General features: G+C 39.2%; 2 protein-coding genes and 1 long non-coding RNA gene across 7 annotated transcripts in view; 1 reads left to right on the forward strand and 2 right to left on the reverse strand.

Annotated features, from left to right (window-relative positions):
* Positions 1-25,063, forward strand: CLN5 (CLN5 intracellular trafficking protein). Of its 2 annotated transcripts, none has more exons than XM_037143355.2 (4): positions 1-155; positions 1,912-2,077; positions 2,716-2,941; positions 24,165-25,063. In XM_037143355.2, the coding sequence occupies exons 1-4, from the start codon at positions 1-3 to the stop codon at positions 24,170-24,172; spliced, it is 555 nt and encodes a 184-aa protein (XP_036999250.2). In that variant the 3' UTR covers positions 24,173-25,063. The 2 variants fall into 2 exon arrangements, with proteins under 2 accessions (XP_036999250.2, XP_053521582.1); XM_053665607.1 differs by lacking the exon at positions 24,165-25,063 and adding an exon at positions 5,743-9,877.
* LOC128627495 (uncharacterized) lies at positions 139-9,950 on the reverse strand. The gene is made up of 4 exons (XR_008391693.1): positions 9,874-9,950; positions 5,226-5,412; positions 4,900-5,111; positions 139-1,194 (listed from the first exon to the last, which is right to left on the reverse strand). It is a non-coding gene; the product is annotated as an uncharacterized LOC128627495 (long non-coding RNA).
* FBXL3 (F-box and leucine rich repeat protein 3) overlaps positions 11,994-25,303 on the reverse strand; it is a 23,813-nt gene continuing 10,503 nt past the window's right edge. For all 4 annotated transcript variants that reach the window (XM_053665604.1, XM_037143354.2, XM_053665606.1 and 1 more), the window contains exons 4-5: positions 25,061-25,232; positions 11,994-14,515 (exon numbers count right to left, since the gene is read on the reverse strand). In XM_053665604.1, coding sequence (XP_053521579.1) covers positions 13,872-14,515; positions 25,061-25,232 — 816 coding nt within the window. In that variant the 3' untranslated portion in view covers positions 11,994-13,871. The remainder of the gene's footprint in view (positions 14,516-25,060; positions 25,233-25,303) is intronic.

The raw sequence follows: 25,303 nt of genomic DNA on the forward strand, positions 1-25,303 counted from the left end.
ATGGCGCAGGCGGGGGACACCGGGCCCGGGGTCCGAGGGCGGCGGGGTGCGGGCACGGCCCTGGGGCGCCTGCCCTGGCTCTGGGCCCTGGCGATGCTCGGGCAGGCGGCAGCCGCGGGCCTGCCCTTCCGGCGCCAGTGGCCGGTACCCTACAAGTGAGTGCGCCCATAGGGGTGCTGCGGGAGGCGCGGGAGTGCGCACAGCTGGGGTCAGGCCCGGGACTCTTGGGGGGCGGGGGACTCGCGCCCCTCAGGCTAGGTGTCGCGGTCACGATGACTTGCGGAGGTGGCACCTACGGCTCTGTGTGAGACGAAGTTGACTGCTCAGGAGTGGCCCCTGCTTGTTGCGTGCAGTCCTGGGGACTCTCTTACTAGGGACACTTGAGCCAGTGACGAAATGACAGGCTCAGGGCTGACCTGAATTGCGAAGAAAAAGGGAGTAATGCTGTTTTACCGCGTGATTTTTTAGATTATTTGAATAGTATGGGGCGGCTTTGAATTTCGCGTTCATGACATGATGCACCATCATTAGTTATCATGAGTGCTTAACTTTTGGCAGAATTTGCAGCTTGGTCCGCCGGAACTTACCATTTTTATATAGCTCCAAAAGTCCTAGGATCCGGCTTTCCTGGCTCCCTGGGTCCCAGGCAAACCCGGAAGGTGATTGACTTTGTCAACTGTGAAGTCAGGAGGCGAGTCACTGGTCAGAAATCGAGGGCAGAGACTGCAAAACTGAAGCGGATTCCAACTTTTGACCTAGAAGAGTGTTTACTTGGCCTGATATTGTCGGATGGCTAAACAGAGAGAAAGAAAACATGGGGACAGCATCAGGCATGGGAAAGCTGAGCAAATTTCGAAAACGCACAGCTATTTTGGATGACAAAATAGTGACTTGGGAGGCAGGATTACCTAGTGGTTGGGAAGGAGTTCTGGATCCAAGTGCTGTAGATTAAATCAAGCTCCACCATGACTAGCTGTGAGATCTTGGGAAGTTACTCAGAGTCTCTGTGCCCACATGTCCTGAGTCAGAACGTCAGAATGGTAGTAGCACTTACCTTGGGTCCGTTGGGAGGGTTAAATCTAAATGCCAGCTGTTGTCAAACCTGGATATTAGTGTATTCTGCTCCGTGGTTTGTACCATTTCTTGCTTTGCTTGATATACATGGATGAGAAGTTTAGGGTTGATGTTGGTTTTCTCACAGGTTGGCAAATGTTGATAAGACGTTCATAAGAAATAAAAATTAAATATTCAATAAATCAAGGAGGAAAATGTAAATCCAAAACCATTTGACTTAAGGGCAGAGTATTGACTATGATTTAAGTTTGTTTAAAAGTTCCAAGTATAAAGTATATGCTGCCATCTAATACCCTCAACTGAATGTAAAAACATTAAGTTCACACTTAAATTATGCTTTTGCAATTGCAAAAACCTGTGAGCTAAAACAGGTTTTGTTGTGGGCAGGTGAAACATGCATAGTTATGCATTTGTTTAAACCAGGGAAGCACCTATCAAACATGTAAATATACCTAAATCTTAAAAACTTTCAGGAGGGTTGTTAACTATTTTTGGCTAACATCAAGATTTTAACTTAAAATAGGAATTTTGTGGATGTGTTAGGATTGTAAAACAGTAGATCCAGCTAGAACCTTAAGGATCTCAGATTCTTATAGTACATATATCGATACTTTTGTTCTCTGTCATCTTCCCCTGCCAGTGTCTTATATGGAAGCTGAACAGTAAGTGTGGAGCTGAATTTAGCTGTAGGCCCATTGCAGTGCTCCCACAGGCCGCTTTGTTTTCTTGTTGCATTGTTGAAGTTACCTCCTAAAACTGACATGTGAAATTAAAATTTGGGCTTTAAAATGTGCAAGAAAAAGCATCCTAAGTTGATGGTTTCCTTTTCTTTATTAGACGCTTCTCCTTCCGTCCGGCACCAGATCCTTACTGTCAAGCTAAATATACTTTCTGTCCAACTGGCTCACCCATCCCTGTGCTGAAGGGTGATGATGTCATTGAAGTCTTTCGGCTACAAGCCCCAGTGTGGGAATTTAAATATGGCGACCTCCTGGGACACTTGGTAAGGATGCAGCTTGACCTGCTAAATTTAGTTAATTAAATGACATCATTATTAAGTGGATTTGAAGGAATATTTCAGATCATGTGTATTTGTTTTCCTCCTACTGTATTTAAAATGAGTGGTGAAAAATATATATATTAGGTTTTGTGATCTTGTCAATAACAAATGCAGTTACACTCATCCCTTTTAGTATTCTGAATCCAAACCCAATTCCTGTCCCCAGCTCTTGGAAAGTAAGAAGGGAGGAGACCCAGAGGAAGTGGCAAAGCAGGCAGGAAATACTTCTTTATTTCCAAGCTCTGATGAAGGCACTTTTCCGAGGCGAGTTCATCGTTTAAGCCTCTCTTCCCCTGTGAGATACATAGTGTTCCTTCCTGAGACTGTGGCATTGGGGCTCTTCTTAGTCATACTGAGCTATAAGGCAGTTAGGACCGTGTCCACTTAGCTTGTGTCCTTCCCATCTGAGATGAGCTGTAGTGGACAACTGGAGAGGATGAGGGCCTGGAATCTGAGGAGCCACAGAGTGGACAGGAGAATGGCAACGTAGAAGAAGGAACAGCTGACTGGTTGATTGCAGCTGTGGTCTGTCACTGTGGTTGCTTCATGAATACTTGTATACTTGTATGATCTTTATACAGAAAATCATGCATGATGCCATTGGATTCAAAAGTACTTCAACTGGGAAGAACTACACAATGGAATGGTATGAACTTTTCCAACTTGGAAATTGCACATTTCCCCACCTCCGACCTGAAATGAATGCTCCATTCTGGTGTAACCAAGGAGCTGCCTGCTTTTTTGAAGGCATCGATGATATGCACTGGAAGGCAAATGGAACGTTAGTTCAGGTAGCAACCATATCAGGTAAGTTTGAAAAATATGGCAGTATTTTCTGATTGCATCAGTGTCTAAATGATAGAAATGATTTTCATTGAGGCATTTCAGTGATGTTGCACTCAGCCATTTTCAACTGGTGTGCCGCAAGATTTTTTAAAACATGCAATACCCGAATTTAGTTGAGGGCACTGACCTCTTTTCCCTGAAATTTTCAAATGAAAATATGACAACAGCCAACAAAACAATAGCCATCCAGTGTGAATAAATCAAAATTATACCATTTTTTTGTCACATTGGCAAAATCTATATACTTTGGTGTGCTGCAGAATTTTAGTGATTAGTTCATGTATGCCATGAGGTGGAAAAAGTTGAAAATTGCTGGTCAATTTATAAAACATACTTCTGGAATCAGCAACCTTTGGCCCAAACTATTACACGTGCAAAAACTTCACTTGTAGGTGGTGATGAGTAGCTTATCTCCTCTGTTCCCATGGTAAAAATGAATGAAATGATAAAAACACTTTACACAATTTAATTGTACTTCTTAAATAATAGAGGGAAATATATAAAATGCCTGTAAAAAAATAACTGATTAATGGACCTGTTAATTGCACCCGAAAAGAGGCTTTTGGTGATGACACATGAAAATGTTTTTATGCTGAGAAATACTAACAGCCACCACTCAGTGGCCTTCCTCTGGGCCCGGCAGAGTTCCCAGTGCTTTACAGGTGTCACAGCGTTTACCCTCGCAGAAGCCCCCTGAGATCATTGCTGTCATGATGGAGAAACTGAGGCACAGAGCTCAAAGTCCCACAGTGAAGGAAGGGGGACGCCAAACTTGGCAGTCAAGCACTGTTGACCACTTTCTTAGCCACTTTCCTCCCAAAACATACATGATCTTATGCATTTGAGGCCTCTTGAGCAATTTAAATATTTTATCTTTAAGATTTTCTCATTTTGAGATGTATTTGACAGTTGATGAAACAGCTGGAATTTTGCTGTGTTTGTTGCGTTGAGCTAGTGTTAGACAAAGGAGTTCAGCAGAACTTCTATCAGAAGCTTGCTCTATGACCTTGGTCCCATTCATCTCACTGACTCACTGCCCAGGTGCAGAAGGGGCCGAGGTGACCACTGCCTTTAGATGTAGGGAGCTCGCCCATATCCTGTACAGAGCTTACGTTAGAAATTGTTGTTCTCCACAAAAGTGGAAACATAATGAGAGCACTGTTTGTGATAACAATTACTCACTGAATCCTAGGACGTGAGGAAATGATCACACTTTCTGCCTCTGTGGCTCTGTACAAAACCTTGTAGAGTGTGTTCAGTGGGGAGGATAGGATAGCCTGCTTTTCACAAATGAGGAATTGAGGTTCAGCCAGGTATCTCGGAGCTTGGCGTAGAACCAGGAACAGAATTGGTGTGACCTAAATGTAATCTGGGGATCTGTGAAGTATACACCGTGTTGTTTTCTAATCTTTCAGCTGAATACCGTGGTGTTTTGTACTTTCTAACCGATTTGCTCCAGAGCATCTCAGCAATACAAAAGTCTGTTTCTCTTTTGACTGTGTTCTGTGTAATAAGTAGCTACACTTTCTTTTATTCTAGGCCAGTTCATGTCTCTCCTTTCTTATTTCCTCCCACCTCATTATCTGAAATTCTTTCTGCTGACATAAATGTATGGTCAATGGGCAAGTGATCACTATTTTCTGTGAAATAGTTTGTAATATGCCAGTATCTAAATCTTTCAATTTATTCATTTGCTTTGCGATTAATCTTATCCATTGGTCTTTCTTCATGTTACCAAATAGTATTCTGAAGCACTCTTATCTTCTAATTAACAGCACTAGCTTTTCCAAGTTGAAGAACACTGAGAACAGTATCCCTAGTTTTAAGAAAACATGTGTTATATTATTCCACAATTTTAATTTATAAAATTGATAAAGGCAGGCACTATCCATTCTACTTATATAGCATGAAGTACTTACTGATTATACAGAATCAAGTTGGAGTGATGTAAGAATGGTTCACACACAGTGATGAAGTGAAATGTCGAGGCCAAGCTCTTTCGGGTTGTACGTGCCCAGAGAGACCGTAACCATGCAGAGTACAGTGTCTCATTAACATTTAGAGTCTCCTGTGTGCGGGTACAAGGTCGCAGGAGGGAGTGTGAGCCCAGGAGTCCATATAGTCCATGAACCTGGTCAAAAACATTTCCAGTTTTAGTGGATTTATTGGAAAAATTTGTGCTATGGGTAGAAAGGTTGTAAGCAAAACCCCAATAGCTGCAAGTACCAAGGGGAAAAATAAATACCAAATACTCCAGGTGGATGGCGTATGGTGTTTGCCTTCCGTAGCTGGCCCTCAGGAGCCTCCTCGCGGTGCGCACACCACGCTTTGTGACGGAAAAGCTCCGCATCTCGCCCTCCTCGGTTCTTGTCTTTGCCGTTCACGCCTTCCTCTTCTACAACTTTCCCTTGCTTTCTTTTTCTCTTTTACCTCTGAATACAAAATATGTTAAGTAGGGTAGAGAAAGAGTCTCTGCATGTATATAATTTTGTGTTTGGCTGTAGCTTCAGTGATTATAGAATTAGTCTATATGACTTTTTATATGCCTATTATATCTAATGTGTACAATTCAGAAATACTTTGTGCCTTGAACATGGAATAAAATTGGCTGAGGTTGGAGTTTTTTCATGAGATGCAGGTTTGGAAATTCAAAAACTGTCATATATTTATGTATATTCATGGCCTTAATCTGGTCAGAACATTTTACTTGAAACTAACATTATTAGCTTTGATATTCACAAAAGTGATTTATTTTTCACTAGGAAACACATTTAACAAAATGGCGAAGTGGGTAAAACAGGACAATGAAACAGGAATTTATTATGAGACATGGACCATCCAAGCCAGCCCAGAAAAGGGGGCGGAGACATGGTTCGAATCCTACGATTGTTCCAAATTTGTGTTAAGGACATATAAGAAGTTGGCTGAACTTGGAGCAGAGTTCAAGAAGATAGAAACCAACTACACAAGAATATTTCTTTACAGTGGAGAACCTACTTATTTGGGAAATGAAACCTCTATTTTTGGGCCAATAGGAAACAAGACTCTTGCTTTAGACATAAAAAGATTTTATTACCCCTTCAAACCACATTTGTCAACTAAAGAATTTCTCTCAAGTCTCTTGAAAATTTTTGATGCAGTAATTATACACAGACAGTTCTATTTGTTTTATAATTTTGAATATTGGTTTTTACCTATGAAATTCCCTTTTATTAAAATAACATATGAAGAAATCCCTTTACCTGACAGAAACAGGACAATCTCTGGTCTATGAGATCTTTATTCTCATGCTTTTTTCCCTACCACCAGCATATCAGTTTTTCATGGAGTGTTTTTACATTTGTGTATTTTTTTAGGTCTTTCTTCCTTGGAGCATAAAGGTAAAATGCACAGGGGCAGAACTGCTGCATAATAATACCTCAGGAATTTTTTGGAAAGAAATTGAAACTCTATAGTGTTCGCCAGAGTGAATACATAACATGATCTTAACTTCAGTCTCCAACCCTTTATTGATATGGAGAATTAAAGTTTATATCAGCTATACAGGCTTTTTAGAGCCAACATTTAAAAATTTGAATATGATGTACCAAGATTTTAAAATTACCCTCAGTGACATTTCATGGTAGGAGCTACTTTTCTTCTGGTATGGTAGTTATGCTTTTTTATTTAAGTACTTTTTGGTAGTTCACATTGACTTTACAGCTCTTGCGACTTTTGGAACTGCTTTATTAATTTGATTTTTTTCCTTACGCTTAAAGATTAATTTGGACACCATAGCTACAGTGGTTGTGGTTCTCCGACCATCGGTTTTTAACTAATTAGTAGGAAAGGGGAGCGGAGGGAACTGGAGACTGAGCTCAATATAATGGAGAGCTCAGGCCTGTCTGCTTCACCAGGAAGCTACAGCTTCACACCCCAGGGGTCATAGCATTGCTTCCACAAGATTAACACTCTCCCTCCCCCCACTCCGGTTCCTGATTGTTGGGGGCACAGGGGAGGTGTTGGACCATAGAAGCCTGTCAGTCTAACTAGGGGCTGTGCACTCATCCAAAGCGCATGAAAACTTGGGAAGCTGATTGGTGATTTTGAGCAAGCACCTGGTTCGTCCCAAAGCCAACCTCCTGGTTCAAACCCCAGGGGAACAAAGAACTTGCTGTCTCTCTGGCTGGGGACCTGCTGTCCCCCATGAACTCATACATTCTCTCTCCATAGCCATGTGATCTTAGCAGCCACATGGCCCATGGCCCTGGGGACTCCTCACGTGGGCTCCTGGAGGGAGCCTGAATTCCTCAGCACAGCAACAAACCGCAGCTGGAAACCCATGCTGAGCTAGCCGCATGCTGGACTGCGCTGGACTTGAATATGGAGCAGGAACTCTGAGCAGTGGCCTTCAGCCCGGCCCTACTAAAGACGAGACTGGACTTTTTCCATGGCGAGACAGATGGAGATGGGACACTGGGAAGTCAGAAACCCCTTAATCTTACATCATCAATAAAGTTCATCATGGACCCCCATCTTCCTATTCAAGTCTCAGGAAATTCTTTTCCTCTTGATACCTCAAGAACCCCACTTCCACCAGTAACAGTTCCAAATGTAGTAAATATGGTGACATAGTGCACAAGGGTTTGGCTAGCATTTCAGAACCAGCCAGTGACCAGCAGTGTGTGATTTAGGAATCTGAACATCTTTGAACCTTAGTTTCCTTATCCCTAAAATGATTCATCTGTCAGGATTGTTGTAAAGATTGAGGCCACGTATGATTGGCATAACAAGTCACTAAATGGTAGCCATACTATTATAATCAAAGAATGAACTGCCATCCTGGATCTTGCCTAATGAAGGCCTCTCATGGGTTTTGTAATAATTGCCTAGACTTTGAGCTGGTAGCATAGTACTTCTGCAGTTCGAACGTGGGGCATGGCAGTAGCTGACTGCGGACATGGCCTTGTAGCCCACTGGGCTGCCCACTAAAGCTGCCAGCTCAGAGGAAGAGGGTAAATGTCTGAGAGGACAGCTTTGTCGGGGATCTCCAAGTAGCTGTGCTTCCAATCAGGGCTATCAAACAAGATTGCAGGGCCCTTTAAGTGTCTGAAGATCAACTGAAGTCATTGTCTCTATTCATGGAAAAAACACCAGTCAGTAAGACGATGAAGCAGTGATAAGTGTTTAGTATTCAATGTACCAGTTATATTATTCAGGCTGTACTAAGATATGATTGCTTCCTGAATTGACCATTGAATTCTCATGAGAAGCCTAAGCATGGAATATTATTTACCTGATCCAAATGAGTAAATCAGGGCGTGGAGTTTAAGTGATCTTCAATAGCTACCCAGCGAGTGATACTAGAGCCACATTTTGACCCAGGTTCCACTAAATGGGATGCACTATGAAGTGTTAAGACTTCCAGCATTAGTGAGGTCCTCAGAGCAGTGCCTGCATCGTATGTCACTAATACCAGACGTTACTGGTCTGTAGGATATGAAGCATTTAGACTTTTAAAGCAACTTGGAGTAATTTTGTTTCTGTTGACTCTAATTTTAAAAATTGGGCTTGTATTTTATGTTGTTTACTTCATTTTTCCCAGAATTTATTTTTATTGTTTTTCAAAACAATAGGCACCATTCGGCAGTCTGTAAAGAAAAACTCAACCCTTTACTATAGAGGGCTTTAGAAGCTGCACTTCCAGGCCTGCTGCAGGCTTAGTCAAGTACTGAGAACTTGTGTCTTTGCATTATCTCCATCTAGTGGCTAAAATTGGGCAATGCCAAGCTTCCCTGGATTCTTAGGCAAGGTGCTCCCTGAAAACACTTTTGGATTTCCAGACCTGTATTGGGGTGACGAGCACAAATTCCTGTGCTGTTTGTGCTGTGAACCACAGAACTTGGTCCCATAGCAAAGACAAATGAGGACATCTTTACATGAACCTCAAATCTTAAAAGCAAGATTCTAAGTTATGTAAAAAAAAAATTTAAGATTTTTCATTGTTCCTAAGAATATTAATCAGTAGAGTTCTGGGAAGGTAACAGACTCAGGTGACTATAGCATAGAGAGCATTGCATTCATGTAAGTACTTCTTAAGAACTTACTAAACCTGTGAGCTGAACTTACAAGTTAAAAGAGGGCTTTGGAATAGAGATGATTTCAAGACCGTTTTCAAAATGAGAGCTGGGAAACCAAAACATGGCCAGGCAGAATTTGCCAATTTAGCTTTGTGGGCCTTTAAGTTGCTGTATAACTTAAATGTGATTGCCAGTTTTCTGTTAAGTTGTAAATTAATGAAATTTCCTCTACTTCTAAGAGAATCCATTTTGTTGAAGTTTGAATTATATAAGGGCTTTACACGATAAATATATCCTCACTGACTAATTCTGCCTTAGCATTAGAGTATGTGTACCCACAAAGTGACATCAAATACATTTTTGTGGGTGCAGGAATATAGTCAAAAGGTAAAACTAACTATTAAACTTAAGTATTTGGAACCTTAAATCAAAATTATCTTAGAAATCAGAAAAAATAAAAATTAGGAAGTCCCATTCAGTTTATAATCTGCTCTGGTGGCACTTCATGAATTCTTTGGGACTGCAGTTCCTTTAAGATGATGACTTTATTTTTTTAAATTGTAGGCATGTTATGCAAAGCAACATTCCAAAACTACACCGTTTTTCCCCTTTCACAGACAAAGACAAATGGTTGGCCAAAGTTTGTTTCTAGTACCTTCCTCGTATTTACCCTTTATTGTCCAAGTACCTTTCTGCTCCTCAAACTTTCTACATTTTCTCTCCCCCCTATTTAAAATGAGAGGATATTTAAGCCCTGGCTGGTGTAGCTCAGTGGATTGAGCTCGGGCCTGCGAACCACAAGATGGCAGTTTGCTTCCCAGTCAGGGCACATACCTGGGTTGCAGGCCAGTTCCCAGCAGGGGTTGCACGAGAGGCAACCATACATTGATGTTTCTCTCCTTCTCTCCTTCCCTTCCTCTCTAAAAATAAATAAATAAAATCTTAAAAAAAAATAAATAAAAAAATGAGAGGATATTTATTATGTATCTTTTTATGGGACTGATTATTCTAAAGATAAGCTCTTAATTCACTTTGAGGAAAAAGGTTTTGTGTCCTTTTTTAAAGGAAAGTTAGGTGCCAGCAAACCCATAAAACTTTTCTGGCTGCTTGGTAACATTAAACTAGCTCCACAGAGCCTGCAAGTTGGTACAGCCACTATGGAAAAGTGTTGAGGTTCCTCAAAAAATTAAAAATAGACCCACCTCACAGCCCAGCAATTCTACTTCTGGGTATATATCTGAATTCCAAAACACTAATTTGAAAGGATATGTGCACTCGCATGTTCATTGCAGCATTATTTACAATAGGCCAGCTATGCAAGCAAACTTAAGTATCCATCAATAAGTAGATAAAAAGTGGTACATATATAATACAATGGAATATGACTTAGCTATAAAAAAGCATGAAATCTTCACATCTGTGACATTGATAGACCTAAAGGGTATTATGGTAAGTGAAGTTAAGTCAGAGAAAGACACCCTATGATTTCTCTTACATGTGGAATCTAAGGGAAAAAAATGAACAAAACAGACTCACAGATACAGAGATCAAACTGCCAGATGGGAGGGGAGTTGAGGGGCTGGGTGAAGAAGGTGAAGGGATTAACAGGTGTAAATAAACTGGTCGTCAATGGATGTCAAGTACAGCATAGGGAATAGAGTCAATATCACCGTAACTATGTATGGCACCGGATGGGGTAGTAGAATTATTAGGGAATCACTTCAGTTACATAATTTTCTAATCATGCTGTACACCTGAGACTAACATAAAATAATACCGAACGTCAACTGTAATTGAAAAATAAAATAAAATGACCTTTCACTGGAAGGCTTCATTCCTTCAGACTGTACTAGGACAGAATTCCTAACCCCTTGCCTTTTCCACATTCCAGAGGCTTGCTTTTCCTTGGTTCGTGACCCCTTCCTTCACCTTCAAAGCCTTTCATTAGGCCTTTTCAACTTTTAAAACTCTATTACAATAGCTTCTGGACATTTTTTATAGAGGATAAGTACAATGACCAATTTTTCCAAATCAAAGAAATTCGGAAACCCAAATCTTTGTCTACAAATGAAGGATGATATCCTAGGACGATAGAATGATGGAATTTTCCAGTTTTGGTTTCTTTATGGGTAGGAATTCTGAATATTGAGTGATGTTATAGTTAAGTCAATACTGTGGAAAGAACCTTATAATGTTTACCACAATAAATGTAAACATGATCTTATGAAGAACACAATGAATTCCTTCATCTTAGGGAAAAAAAAGCCCCACTGTTATCCTGGGGTTGGACTCCATGCAGACTGTTCCCAGCTGTGTTGGGGGAGGAGATTCCTTATGGCTTCCTTCTTCCTGTCAACCCCTCCCTTTCATCCTAAACTTTTCTATAATGACAAAAATTGTCTGAGTGCAGTGCACTGATTTTATCTTCAATCATGCCTGATTTTTTTCTGATAATAATGTTGAAACAGCCCAGATTACTAAGGTACTGAAGTTATTTTATGGAAACTGTTAAGACAGGTGGTAAAAATAATTACAACAGTTCAAATAAAAACTATTCTGATTGTATGGATTTATATGGCCTCTCTCTAAACAGGCTAGCTGGGTTCAAGGACCCTAAGAATTCTATTCCTAATTAACCTGTTTTATACATTCTTACTCTAAATGTACAAAGAACCTATTCTTTCTTTTTAATTTAATCATTTTCTTTACAAAATTGGAAGAATTTACATTTTATGGTCAATTTTTAATTTCCTGTCACTTGAGGCACCAGCAGTTATTTCAACAATAGATTCCATTTGCTTAACACAAAAACCATTTTACTATAAAGATTAATGTTAAATATTATATTCATCAAATATGGATTTGAAACTAAAACCATAAATTTTAAGTTTAACTTGTTTTAAAATCAATTAAGTACATGTTAGGGAAGTTTTTAAAAAACTGAAATACAACAGTGTTAGTAACTATCTTTATTCTTAAATTGATAAAAGCATTTAACACATAGTTTACAATATAAACAAGTGCTATACATTTTGCTTATAAAGTGACTTAAAATATTTCAAGCATTATTATAATTCCGTTTGTACAAAAAGTAAATCTCCAAATAAAGCTTTGGTTAGTAGAACTGATTATATTTGTCATATCCATTTTCCAAAAATTGTGCAAGGGGAAAAAAGCTTCACTCACTAACAAAGGTAGTTCTGGTACAATCAATGCTTTTTTAGTATAAGAGGGGGAAACAGTATAATCATAACTTTTAGTTTCCAAGTCTACGTCATCCTTTTTTCTTCTCACTTATATGTGGCCAGATACCATCACTTTTAAAAGGCAAAAATTATGTAGAAAATCACCTTTTACTTTATTCTTAGGGAAGTAATGTATTTTTTAAAATAGATCAGATCTGCAAGACTATTAGTGCCTACAACTACTGCAACGCCTTCTCCAAGTTGGAAGCATTACCGCATTCCACTGTGGGCAGGTCTCTCCCGATTTTGCTCAGGAGGGTAGTATCTACTAGCATTAGTGCTCAGAATCAGTTTACGTAATATCTAGAAAACTAAATGTTGTCCAGAACTTACTTTTACAGACTCTACAATCTATGGATTACCTTCATTTATATGAAAAGTAATAAAAATGATACCTTACTTAAATAATATAAAATGTCAGTTTAACCAAATTAATAATCACACAACTGCAGACACTGTTCTATTAAAAATTTTCCAGTCCACTGAGCACTATTTACTCAAAAATGATTATAAACTTAAATATATCTTCTTTTAAATTTACAGTTTATGCTGAACTATACACTGGTACTTTTTTAAAAACGATTTTTTAAGTCCTACTTATATAACTACATAATTCCAAAATGGAAGAATGAGCCATCACTAAAGTTTACTGGAGATCAATATTCTTTCATGGAAATAATTTTAAGTATTTTAAAATCCTATCTTTATTTAAATTTAGCTTTTTAAAATAAATTTTTCATTTCAATTATTGTATAATTCTTCAAAACTAGTTTAAACAAAGATAAACAAAACCAAGGAGAACTGGAAAAGCATTCCTTACTTCACATACAATGCCTCAAGTGACACATACATAGTAACATGTTGCAGAAAAGAATTTGTGTGGTGCAGCAGACTGCAAAGCAAAACTGAAAGTTTATACAAAGCTAAACATTGCCTCCCTATTGTTTGTTTTCTTTTAATTTGATCTCGGCTGTTTCCTACTATAACCACTGTGTGATACATATCAGATTCCTAACTGTTCCAATTATGTTTATACCTCTTAAACAGCTTTATAATATTTGAGAACATTTAACTAATTTGTTTTCATTAGATACAAAATATCCTACATTTTTCTCACAAAATGCTCACTTTCCTGAGCTATTATTAAACACCTTATAACAGGTGTATGTATAACTGAAGACCCTAAAATGTCAGGTTTACATTTTTAAAAAATGCATAGACAATGTTTTGGCAAACCTATTAGTACTCACTTCTTGGTTATTATGTATAGGTTTTGTTACTTTGAACTGTGAAATATTTAATCTTTATAACTGGTTATTATTTTCAAATTTGAATCAGTTTTAAGTTTTGAAGTCAAATTTGAATAAGTTTTCTGCAATTTGACTGCTATTAGGCTAAAGAAACAGATGAAGTTTTCTGAACAAAAGTGGTCAATGGGCCTTCCAATAAACAATCCATATATACTCAATATTAAACTTCCGTGCCACAAAATAGAATTACATCAGAACTACAGGAAATAAACTTTTATTATAATACAATATGCTTAAAGTTAAGGTGCTATTCATCATTCCTTACATCACTTGGTCTTTACCAGGTAGGCATCATGTCTGGAAACCATACCCTACCAAGGTGCTTGGACACCTCCCAGTGAATCTGCTCCAAGCTATACTTCTGGTCAGGAATTAATACCTCTTCCATAATGGATAACTGAGACAGGCGGCCACCACACATCTTCACAAACTCAACAAAGGCACTACACGAGACTTCGCATTCCCCTAGTCCAATAGCTGACAGATTTTTGCAACGTTCTGCAATTCGAATTAACTCTTCATCAAGAGGCCGTAATCCATTTGCACACACTACTAGTTCAACTAGTCTAGGGCATGTCATTCCCACACGGCCCAGCACGTCTTTGCTTACTGATCTCCCAAAGTACAGATGGGTGGCAGGTGTTTCATACCGAAAGAATGGATCAAATTCCTCTTCATATAAAAAAAAATACATCACTAAGTTCACTTTGGGTGAGTGTCTGATGAAAGCATCCCAGCTGCTCTTCTGAATAGTATGGAAGTGTGTCTGTCCAGGATTCTCGCTGACTACATCAATGCGCAAATGTTCTAATCGAACATGTTTTTCAGAAGATAAAGCAAGCAGCAATTCATCACTTAACAAGTGGTAATTCAGGGCCAGTTCACGTAAGCCATGACACTGATCTGCCACACAAAGGATACCTTGGAAGAAAAAAGACCTAATTATTTACAAATTTCTGTACAAGTTCACCATCTATTCAAAAATTTAACCAAGTACATGTCCCACAATCAAATCTTACCTTATTTCCCTTATACAAAGCTATATAATTTAAAATTTAGTTGTATGGTTGAACTAGCAGGAGGTAAGACACAAATATTTAAAAGTTTATTATGAGTTTTGTCTATTAAGAAAATCCAATTTAAATCTGATACCTTAAAAGGAAATGAAGCTCCATATAAACTCAGAAAAATCATAAATTATTAATTATATATCACTTAAAATTATACAATGACTAAGTAAGGTATATCCTATTAATACAGTACCATGTCTTTTAAAAAACTGATTACTAACACTAGACTTACAGGTTAAGAAAAAATTATATGACCACTAGAACCAAAAAGACTTTTTTTGAAATTCAAGACCTAATCTTAATAAAATAAAAATATGGTCAAAACCGTATTAAATATGATTTATGTATGTAACAAGATAAAACATTTGAAAAATAAAAAAGAATTCCATCAAATGAGCAGAATTCAACTGCTAATAGTATATAATAAGTTTGTCAATTTATCAAGGGTAATTAATTACCCAATTCACATTCATGGAAATATACATTATGACTTCTAAAACTCAAATGTACCGTCAAGGCAGTTAAATGTTTACAATGCTTAGGGCATTATGCTTCAAAACTGCCCTAAACACCTACCAGCACATGATTTACCAAAGGTCAATATCTGATCTTCAAAGTGGCCTAGTACGACACACCCTGTATATACTCCTTGATAAATGACTCACTCAAACCACTTCCTTTTTGTGTTTAGCAACAAGGAGGATTGTAAATAGTAAATTATTTACCATTTAGTGTACAACAACGGTATGTCAGAGACTAGATATGTAATACTACAAATACTCAGAAAAGTCTAGAAAGGTAAATATTACTTCTATTTGGAAGTTCTGGCAGCTAGCAAAAGATAGCACAACCGGAATTCAAACATACTCAGGGATGAGTGACACGAAGTTCAGGAATGTAACTATTGCTTAAGAAGTGACAATACTGAGACTTCTGGTCAAGATGGTGGTATAGGCAGACATGGCTCACCTCTTTGCACAGAGTTGTAATAAAAATTACAACTAAAATACAGAGCCACCATCATTCAGAACTGTCAAAAATTGAGTAGAATGAAAGTCTGACAACTACATAAATAAACTACATCCATACAGATGGGAAGGAGGGACGCAGATGTGAACAGGCAGGTTCTACACCCACGTGGTAGATAAAAATTTGGGAGAGATATCTCAGGAGTGAGGAGTCTTAGCCCCATACCAGGCCCCCCAGCCCAGGGTTCCAGTGCCAAGAAGGTAAGTCCCCACAATTTCTGGCTGCAAAAAAACGGGGATTGAGTAGGTGGAAGAAAATTCTGGAGCCCCAAGCAGTTCCTCTTAAAGAACCCAAACACGGACTCACCTACTCAGAAATACTCCTCCTGAGCTCCAGCACCGGGGTAGCAGTTTGAGGAGCACCAGTAACATACAGGGGTAGGCTGAGGTGTCTGGCATCAAGATGAGCAGAGGCCATTGTCCCTTTTCTGGACCCTCCCCCAACAGAGCCTGCAGATTGGTACCATATCCAACACTGTTAGACTGGATTTGGAAATCCCCAGAGATTCTGACCCACCCAATTTATGGGCCCACCCAAGCTGGTTTTCCATGTGAATGGTCTTGGCTCCTGCTTCACAACTTCCTAAATCCTTTCAAACAAACATCAGCTGGCATCAGCAAGCTCCAGGCCAGGAACCAGCAGCCTAGATTCACAGCTTGGCTTTGGCTGGGAATCTCCAAGCCAAGCACAAGTAGCAGCCATCTTAGACTGCCTTACAGCTCAGGCAGGGTGGCCCCAGGCAAAATACAGGTGGGGGCTGACCTTAGCCTGCACCCCCTGGGAAAGCCCAGAACCAGCATACCCAGTGGGCAGCTACAGACCATGTTGGAGCACCACCACCCTTCCCTACAAAGCTGATCCTCCAGAGGGTGGAGGATGGTGGTCAGTGCTCACAGCCAGTCCTTGCAGCTGATTGGCCTGGGTAAAACCCTCCCATTTATCTGCTAACAGCAACCAAGGCTCAACTACACAGGGAGGGTGTACTCAGCCCACATCAAAGGTATATCTCAAGTTCCCAGGTTGGGTGACAGGGAAGGCTATGCCACTGGTCCCTACAGAAACCTACTACATTAGGCCACACTACCAAGACACGGAGTCAAAGCTGCTCTACCTATTATATAGAAACAATCACAGGGCGGCTGCCAAAATGAGACAAAGAAACATGGTTCAAATGAAAGAACAGATCAAAACTACAGAAAAAGTAGTTTTTGAACTCCAAACAGTATCTCCAACAGTAGCTTCTGTTAACTCCATAACAAAATGGAGATAAGCAATCTGTCACATGCAGAGTTCAAACCACTAGTTATAAAGATGCTCAAGGAACTTAGTGAGGACCTCAAAAGCATAAAAAAAGATACAGTTAGAAATGAAGGATACGTTAACTGAGATAAAGAACAATTTACAGAGAAACAACAGTAGGGTGGATGAAGTTGAGAATCAAATGAATGGCTTGGAACATAAGGAAACAAAAAACAACCAATCAGAACAACAAGAAGAGAAAAAGAATCCAAAAATACAAACAAGGACAGTATAAGCAGACCCTGTGACTAATTCAGGAGGTCCAATATTCATATCATAGCAGAGCCAGAAGGGGAAAACAAAGAGCAAGAAATAAGAAACTTTGCAACTAGAAGGAATTGACAAGAAATATTCAAAGTCATGAAAACAGGGATCTACAGGTCAAGATTGCTCTGCCCAGCAAAGCTGTCATTTAGAACTGAAGGGCAGATAAAGTGCCTCCCAGACAAGGTAAAAATAAAGTTCATCATCACCAAACCATTATTATATGCAACGTTAAAGGGACTAATTTAAGAAACAGAAGATCAAAACTATGAACAATAAAGTGGCAAAAGTGCATATCAACAACTGAATCTAAGAAACATGCTAAGCAAGTGAGAAGAAGACACAGAACCATGGATACAGAGGGCATTCTGACGGCTGCCTGATGGGAGGGGAATTTGGGAAATGAGTGAAGAGGTAAGGGGATTAAGAAGTACAAAAAGGTAGTTACAGAACAGCCTGGGGGATGTAAAATACAGTTCAGGAAATGAAGTAGCCAAAGAAGTTACGTGCATGACCCATGGATTCGAACATGGTGGGGGGACTGCCTGAGGGAGTGGGGGAGCTGGGTGGAGGGAGGCAAAGGGGGAAAACAGGGCAAATGTAATAGCATAATCAATAAAATATAATTTAAAAAAAGAAATGACAATACTACAGCCACCAATAAGTCAAAAGCTTTATAGCAGTGGGAAGAGAATACAAGTAACAGAATTAGTGAAGAGATAAACAATGTCCAGTAAAAAGAATCACCAGGAGAGGAAGTAAAAGACATCTGCGCTTCACCATTCAGCCACAGCCATGTTTGTCTCTCCCCAAGATATGTATATACTTTAAAATAAACCCTGACCATCCAAGGTAACTTGGGCACATTTGCATTCTTTGTAATCTCATAAAGCCCAATATAAAAAGAAAACAAACACATGAGAACAAAAGGGAACCAAAGATGCAACTAAAAGAAACTTGGAAATATTTGTCCCACTTAAAGGCCAGAACAGACCAAAAATGTCGCAGGCAGAACTCAAAGTCCCCAGAGATAAATCTAAATGACGAAGAAATAGCAAAACTCTCAGACGCACAGTTTAAAACACTGGTCATCACCTTCCTCACAGATTTGGTGGATTACAGCCACAAATTAGAGAAACATATGGAGGCTAAATTAAGGGAAATGAATGGAATTCCACACGAATCCCATAGAGATGAAAAGGAAACTGGGACTCAAATCAATGCAGTGGACCAGAAGAAAGCAAATAATGGACAAACAGAAAGAGTCAAGGAGCAAGAATTCAAAGAAATGAGGAGAGTCTTAGGAACCTCCAGGACATCTTTAAACGCTCCAATATCCGAATTATAGGGGTACCAGAAGGGGGAAAGACACAACCACCAGTGGAAAAACTATTTGAACAAATAATAAAAGAAAATTTCCCCAATCTGGCAAAGGAAATAGACTTCCAAGAAATCCAAGAAGCCCAGAGAGTACCAAAAAAGTTGGACTCAAGAAGAAACACACCAAGGCATATTATAATTACATTAGCCAAAATTAAAATGAAGGAAAGAATCCTGGAAGCAGCAAGAGCTAAGGGGACAATCACCTACAAAGGAGTCCCCATCAGGCTGTCAGCAGATTTCTCAAAAGAGACCTTACAGGCAAGAAGGGGCTGGAAAGAAATATTCCAAGTCATGAAATCTAAAGACCTACAACCAAGATTGCTCTACCCAGCAAAACTCTCATTTAGAACGGAAGGACAGATAAGGTGCTTCTCAGATAAGACCAAATTCAAGGAGTTCATCATCACCAAGCCCTTATTATATGAAATGTTAAAGGGACTTATCTAAGAAAAAGAAGATAAAGAAACATGAACAGTGAAAGGACAACAAACTCACAGTTATTAACAACCACACCTAAAACGAAAGCAAACTAAAAGGACAGCTAGAGCAGGAGTGGAAACATAGAAATAAAGATCTCAAGGAGGGTTAGCAGGGACAGGGGAATGGGAGGGGGGGGTGGGGGGGGAGTGAAAAAAAACGGGTAGCATAACGTTTGTGGAAAAATAGATGGGGGCGGGCATGTTTTGTGGGATAAAAACAGGGGCTTAACGGCGGGCCCCGTCAACGGGCGGAGGGGGATGGTGGGGGGGGGGGGGGGGGGGGGGAGTGGAGAGGGAATAGAAAAACAATAAAACTAAATCAATTCTAAAATAAAAATATATTTATTTTAAAATAAAAAAAGAAGATAAAAAAGAAGGTAGAGAACGTGAGAAATGTAAGTTTTAACTATAGCGGCCTTGCTGGGGGTGGGCTCGTGGTGGGGGGATGGGGGGGGGGGGGTCAGAAGGGGCGAGAGAGGAAATAGAACAACTTTAGTATTTTTAATTTAATTTATTTTAAAAAAAATTACTAAAACAGTGTGGCAGGCATTAATTCTAGAAGTGGTCCCCAAGATTCTGCACCCTAGTCCCTGGAACCTAATCATGTATCACACCCATGATGACCATATTTTGCCATGTATAATGTGCACTTCTCTGCCCAAATTTTTGAGGGAAAAATAAGGATGTACATTATAGATAGGCATAATAATTTCTGTATAGTATACACAAAAACATGGGTACATTACACACAGAAGCGTATTATGTAAGGCAAAACATGGCATGTTGTATTATATAATAGCACAATTGGCTTTAAAACAAGGTTATTCAGGTGGTTAATGTAATTGCATGACCCCTTTAAAAACCAATTTTTCTCTGGTTGGATGCAGAAGAGGAAGTCAGAGATTCAGAGCTATTACAACTAAGCAGAAAAACCAGCTGAGCCACACCAATAACTTTGACTTAGGGAACTGGGATTTGTGGGTGTTGGTTTAAACTGCAAAATTTGTAGTTTGTTAGTTATGCAGTAACAGAAAACTAATACAGAGTTACCACTGTTTAAAACTAGAAAATGGTTACAACTCAGTAACAAAAAGAAAATAGCCCAATTAAATCATAAGCAAAGGATCTGAACAAATGTCTCTCGAAGATACACAAATGGTGAATAAGCACATGAAAAGTCATTTGAGTCATCAAGAAAATACAAATCAAAACCACAATGAGATATCTGTTCACACCTTCTAGGATAGCTGTAATCAGAGACAACCGGTGTTGATGAGGACGTAGAAATGGGCAATCGTGCAGCTGCTTTGGAAAACAATATGGCAGCCCCTCAAATGATTAAACATTTGTTTACTATGATTTAGCAATTCCAATGCTAGGTATACACCTAAGAGAAATCAAACCGTATGTCCACACTAAAATTTGTATATGAATTTTCATAGCAGGAAAGTTATAAGGTGGAAACAACCCAAATATTCACCAACTGATCCCAAGATAAATGTGACATATCCATACAACTAAATATTTGACAATATGAAATGAAATACATGGATAGATGCTATAATATGGATGAACTCTGAAAACATACACTAAGAAACCAATTACAAAGGACCCCACACAGTATGATTCCATTTATATGAAATGTCCGGAAGAGGCACATTATAGAGATTAAAAAGTATGAAAGATTAGTAGCTACCTAGGGCTGGTTAGTATGAGGGTTTTGGAGGGTAACAGCAAAGAGGTATGTGGTTTATTTTGGGGATAATAAAAATGTTCCAAAATTGATTGTAGTGATGGATGTGCTATTCTGTCAATATACTAAAAGCCAATACATTGTAAACTGAATGGTATATGAATTATATATCAATAAAACTCATAAAACTGGTACAGAAATCCATTGTTTGGTGGTATAAATTCATATAACTCATTTGGAGAAGAAAAAACAAAAACAAAAACAAAAACAAAGCAAGCAGTATAAAAAAGATCTGGGTCATTTGACTTAGTTCTTCCACTTCTTAATCATTTGTCCTAATGAAGAAACAAACAGAGGCCAACTGCTATGTGCCACAGCAAAAATGTGGAAACAAGTGTCCAATCTTATCAACAATATAGAATACTAAGTAACTAAATATTCATTAGTTCAGCTGATAATTAATGAGTGTCTTATATAGTACTGGAACCGGGATGGTAATGATAAAATAGGAACAAAACGTCCTTATCCTAATAAAAGGCAGCAGATAATGAAACAAAAAATGCTATGAGTCATAACAAGGGAATGCAGGAAGATTTCTAGAACTTACAGTGAAGCTTACAGGATTAAAAGAATCAAGCTAGGGCAAAACGTGAATGAAGAAGAAAAGTGAATGGTATTTCTGGTGTGACCACCCAGACATGGAAGAAAACATAAGCATTCCAAGAACTAACTCAACACACAGTATCCAAGTTAAGAGAGTATCCTAAAAGATGAAGCCCAACAGACAGACAAGGACCATTATCATGTAGGATCTTGTGAGCCGCCATAAGGAGTTGGGATCTTATCTCAAGCACAGTAAGAATTTTGGAAAAAAAACTGGAGAAAAAAACCCAGATTCATACTTTAGAAAGATTACTCTGGCTATAGCATGGAAGCCGGGTGGGAGAAGAGCAAGGCTACAAGGCAGGAAGTCAGTACAGCACAAAGACGGGGGCCAGGACTAGAGTAGTCCGGTGGGGATGAACACAGGCGGACTGTCTTTAGTTTGCGCTACTTAACAGAGCTGGCTGGCTTAAAAAACAAACACCTACTTCTTACAGTTCAGGAGGCCAGAAGTCCAAGATCATGGTGCCAGCATGGTCAGGTTTGGGTTAGGGCCAGAACTCTCCTTACCTGCAGACGGCCACCATCTCACTGTGTTTTCACATGGTGGAAAGAGATCGTATCTCTTTTGTCCCTTCTTACAAGGACACTACTGTAATTTAGGAGAGCTTCACTCTCTTGACTTAATGACCTCCCAACCCACCTCCAGATACCATCACATTGGGGATTAGGGCTTCAACACATGAATTTGGGGGGAGGGGAGGGGGTTAACACATTGATTCTACGGCACCACAGAGATTCAAGGCCTATTTCGGTGATGGACTCACCAGACCTCCATGACTGAAGTGAGGGTAGAAGGAATCAATGGTGTCTATCAAGTCCCTGACAACAAGGTGGATAGCACTATTCAGTGAGATATGAAAAGGGGAAAGCAAGAGATCTGGACAGGAGGAAAAGGAAGTCTGTTTGTCCGAAGTATCTGTGAGACACTAGAGGCACTGGGACATTGGCAACTCAACACACAGCCCTAGAGTTCCAGACACCAAAAGTAGGAGGGATTAACATATACAGAATGTGCGTGAAGCCACAGATGATGATGATAGAGCCCAGAGTTTACACAGTTAAAAAAAGGGGGCCAATAAGAGAATACAGTGAAACATCAAAATCTAAGGAATGAAAAGAAAAACCAGCAAAGAAAACAAATTAGGAACAATCAGAGAGCAAGGAGAATAAATCAAGAGTATGATACCAAAGAGCCAAGACCCAAATCTTGGTCCCTAGAGGTCCGGTAATAGACATAAATTATAAGGACTATATAAAGTGAGAAAAAAGTTTGATAAGATGTTCAATAAAGAAAGCAGAATAGAAAATATCCCATAATTTCAACTTAGAGAAATTGTCCAAAAGTACAAAATATGGATAGAAAGAAAATACACAAATATGTTAAATTTTAAATTCAAGTCCTCTATAGTTATACTCTTAAATTAAAAAGTGTTACAAGTGCTTCTTTTCCTCCCTTCTCTTCCTGAACAACTAGTCCAAAGGTCATTGGGTCATACCAAGCAAGCTTATACCACACTATCAGAATTGATGTGTATATTTAATAAAAGTAAATGAATGTGGGATGTATGGGGATAAAGAGAATAAGCAGCTCAGTCTCACAGAGAAACCAGAGACCCACAGGCTCTCTCATACAGTGTGGCAAGTGCTACAAGTTACACTCAGAATGCTATGGAAACAACAGGGATCTAAACAAGAGAGGAGGAAACAGGAATAAAACCAGAGCATCTGAGCTGGATTTTGAAAGCTGGGCTAGAGTTATCCAGATGAAAATAGGAAAAAAAGGTATTTCATAAGGTATGTACTGTGACACACACAGACATAAAGACCTGCAGTTACCCAGAGCTCAACTAAACGCTGCATTGAGTTGAGCAGCAAACAAGATTAAAGAGAAAGGTGGAGATCAGGATACAGAGGACCTTGTACACTATGAAGCTATAAAGGATGAACCTTACTCTCACAGCAAACCTACACAGCAAATGTTCAACTTAGGAAAAGAGAGCACAAATGACCAAGGTTAAATAAGAAGTAACTGCCCAAGCCCATTCTCTTTGAGATGATCATCTTTAGTGATAATCTAGAACTGGCAGAAGCAGCTAGGAAAATATGAACATCACTCAGTATCCATGGGTGACTGGTTCCAGGACACCCACACAACACACCCATCCTACCCCACTCTCCCACGCAGAAACCAAAATCCATGGATGCTCAAGTCCCTTACATAAAATGTGTAGTGTTTGTATCCTGGCTGGTGTGGCTCAGTGGACAGAGCATCAGCCTGAGAACCAAGAGGTTGCCATTAGATTCCTGGTCGGGGCACATGCCAGGGTTGCAGGACAGGTCCCCCAGTTGGGGGACATGTGAGAGTCAACTGTTTCATTCTCACACAACAATGTTTCTCTCCCTCTCTGTCTCCTTCCCTTCCCCTCTCTCTAAAAATAAATAAATAAAATCCTTTAAAATGTGTAGTGTTTGCTTATAACCTAAACACTTTCTTCCCTATACTTTCAATCACCTTTACTTATAGTACTTAATACAATCTAAACCCTAGGTAAAATTATTATCCTGTATTGTTTAGGGAATAATGACAAAAACAAGTCTGCATATATTCAGTACAGACGGAACCACCATAGGCCTAACTACACAGTACATATTAACAACAACATAATATTTTTACTTTCAACCCACAGCTGGTTGAATAGATGGATGCGGAACCTATGGGTATGGAAGGCCCATTGTACTGCAAGAGACCTATCCATGCTCGTCACCAAGATTCTCTGCATGGGAAGAGAGGAGAGAATGTGCAAGTAACCTCCACCATGAAGGATTCATTTTCTTGGAGGAAAGTCAGGTTTAGTTATGGCTAGAAGGCAGGAAGTGTTCTATACAGAGTTCAAGGATTTAACAGTGTTCCTTAAAAACAGACTTCCCAAATAACACAGCCAAAGGGTTGGGAGGAAATTCAATAGTGGGAGGTTGAGTCAGAAGTGAAGCATCAAGAGTAATAATAATAAGCACGGTTTTATACTTATTTTATTACACAAATAATTGGACATTTAAGTGATATCAAACTAAATAATCTTGAATGCTTAAATTCTATGGAAGAGGAGTTGGCAAGATCTTATAATGCTATTCCCCCATTTGACAGGACTCTTAGGTCCAAAGTTCAACTTAGGAAAAGCATCATCTTGAAAAATGCAGGGCAACACCTTCAGCACACAGTGAGAAGAAAAGCAATTATGAGAACGCACTGACTCAAAACCTGCCCTGTTAGCTCAACTACAATTAGAGAAAGTTCTACTTTACCTAAGGGACACCTTAGGCAAGACTCAACTTGTCCTTTCCTTTTATTTTTTTAATTTATCTATTTTCTAGCACAGGTTGGACACAAACTGCCCAATAAAATTAGAGAATAAGTTAGAAGTATCAATGCTACAGAATTTATGCTACTGGATTATGATATTAAAAACACTTTTATGTAAAATAGGTGCAATAATCACAGTAATTCACCTTCAAGATTACTGATCACAGTTTTTCTTATTTTGATATACACATCAATAGGTTTTACAAAAATGTTACCACATACCTGCTGGAGACACATGAGGACAGCTGCTCATTTTCAGCAGCTTGAGTGTGTCACTGTTGTTGGCCACTAGCACTTTGAGGGATGGGTCATCTACTGGGGTATCATCTATCTTAAGTGAGGACAAGGATTTGGAGTTTACAAACACAACGGTCAGTGCAGAGATGAAGTGAGACTGAAAAGCAAAAAGAATTAAAATTGTTTCAATTTCTACAAATAAGAATTGAGAGGGCTGTCATAATACAC

The sequence above is a fragment of the Artibeus jamaicensis genome, unplaced genomic scaffold (genome assembly GCF_021234435.1).
Source record: "Artibeus jamaicensis isolate MK-2021 breed Jamaican fruit bat unplaced genomic scaffold, CSHL_Jam_final contig_415, whole genome shotgun sequence".
Classification (NCBI taxonomy): Eukaryota; Metazoa; Chordata; class Mammalia; order Chiroptera; family Phyllostomidae; genus Artibeus; species Artibeus jamaicensis.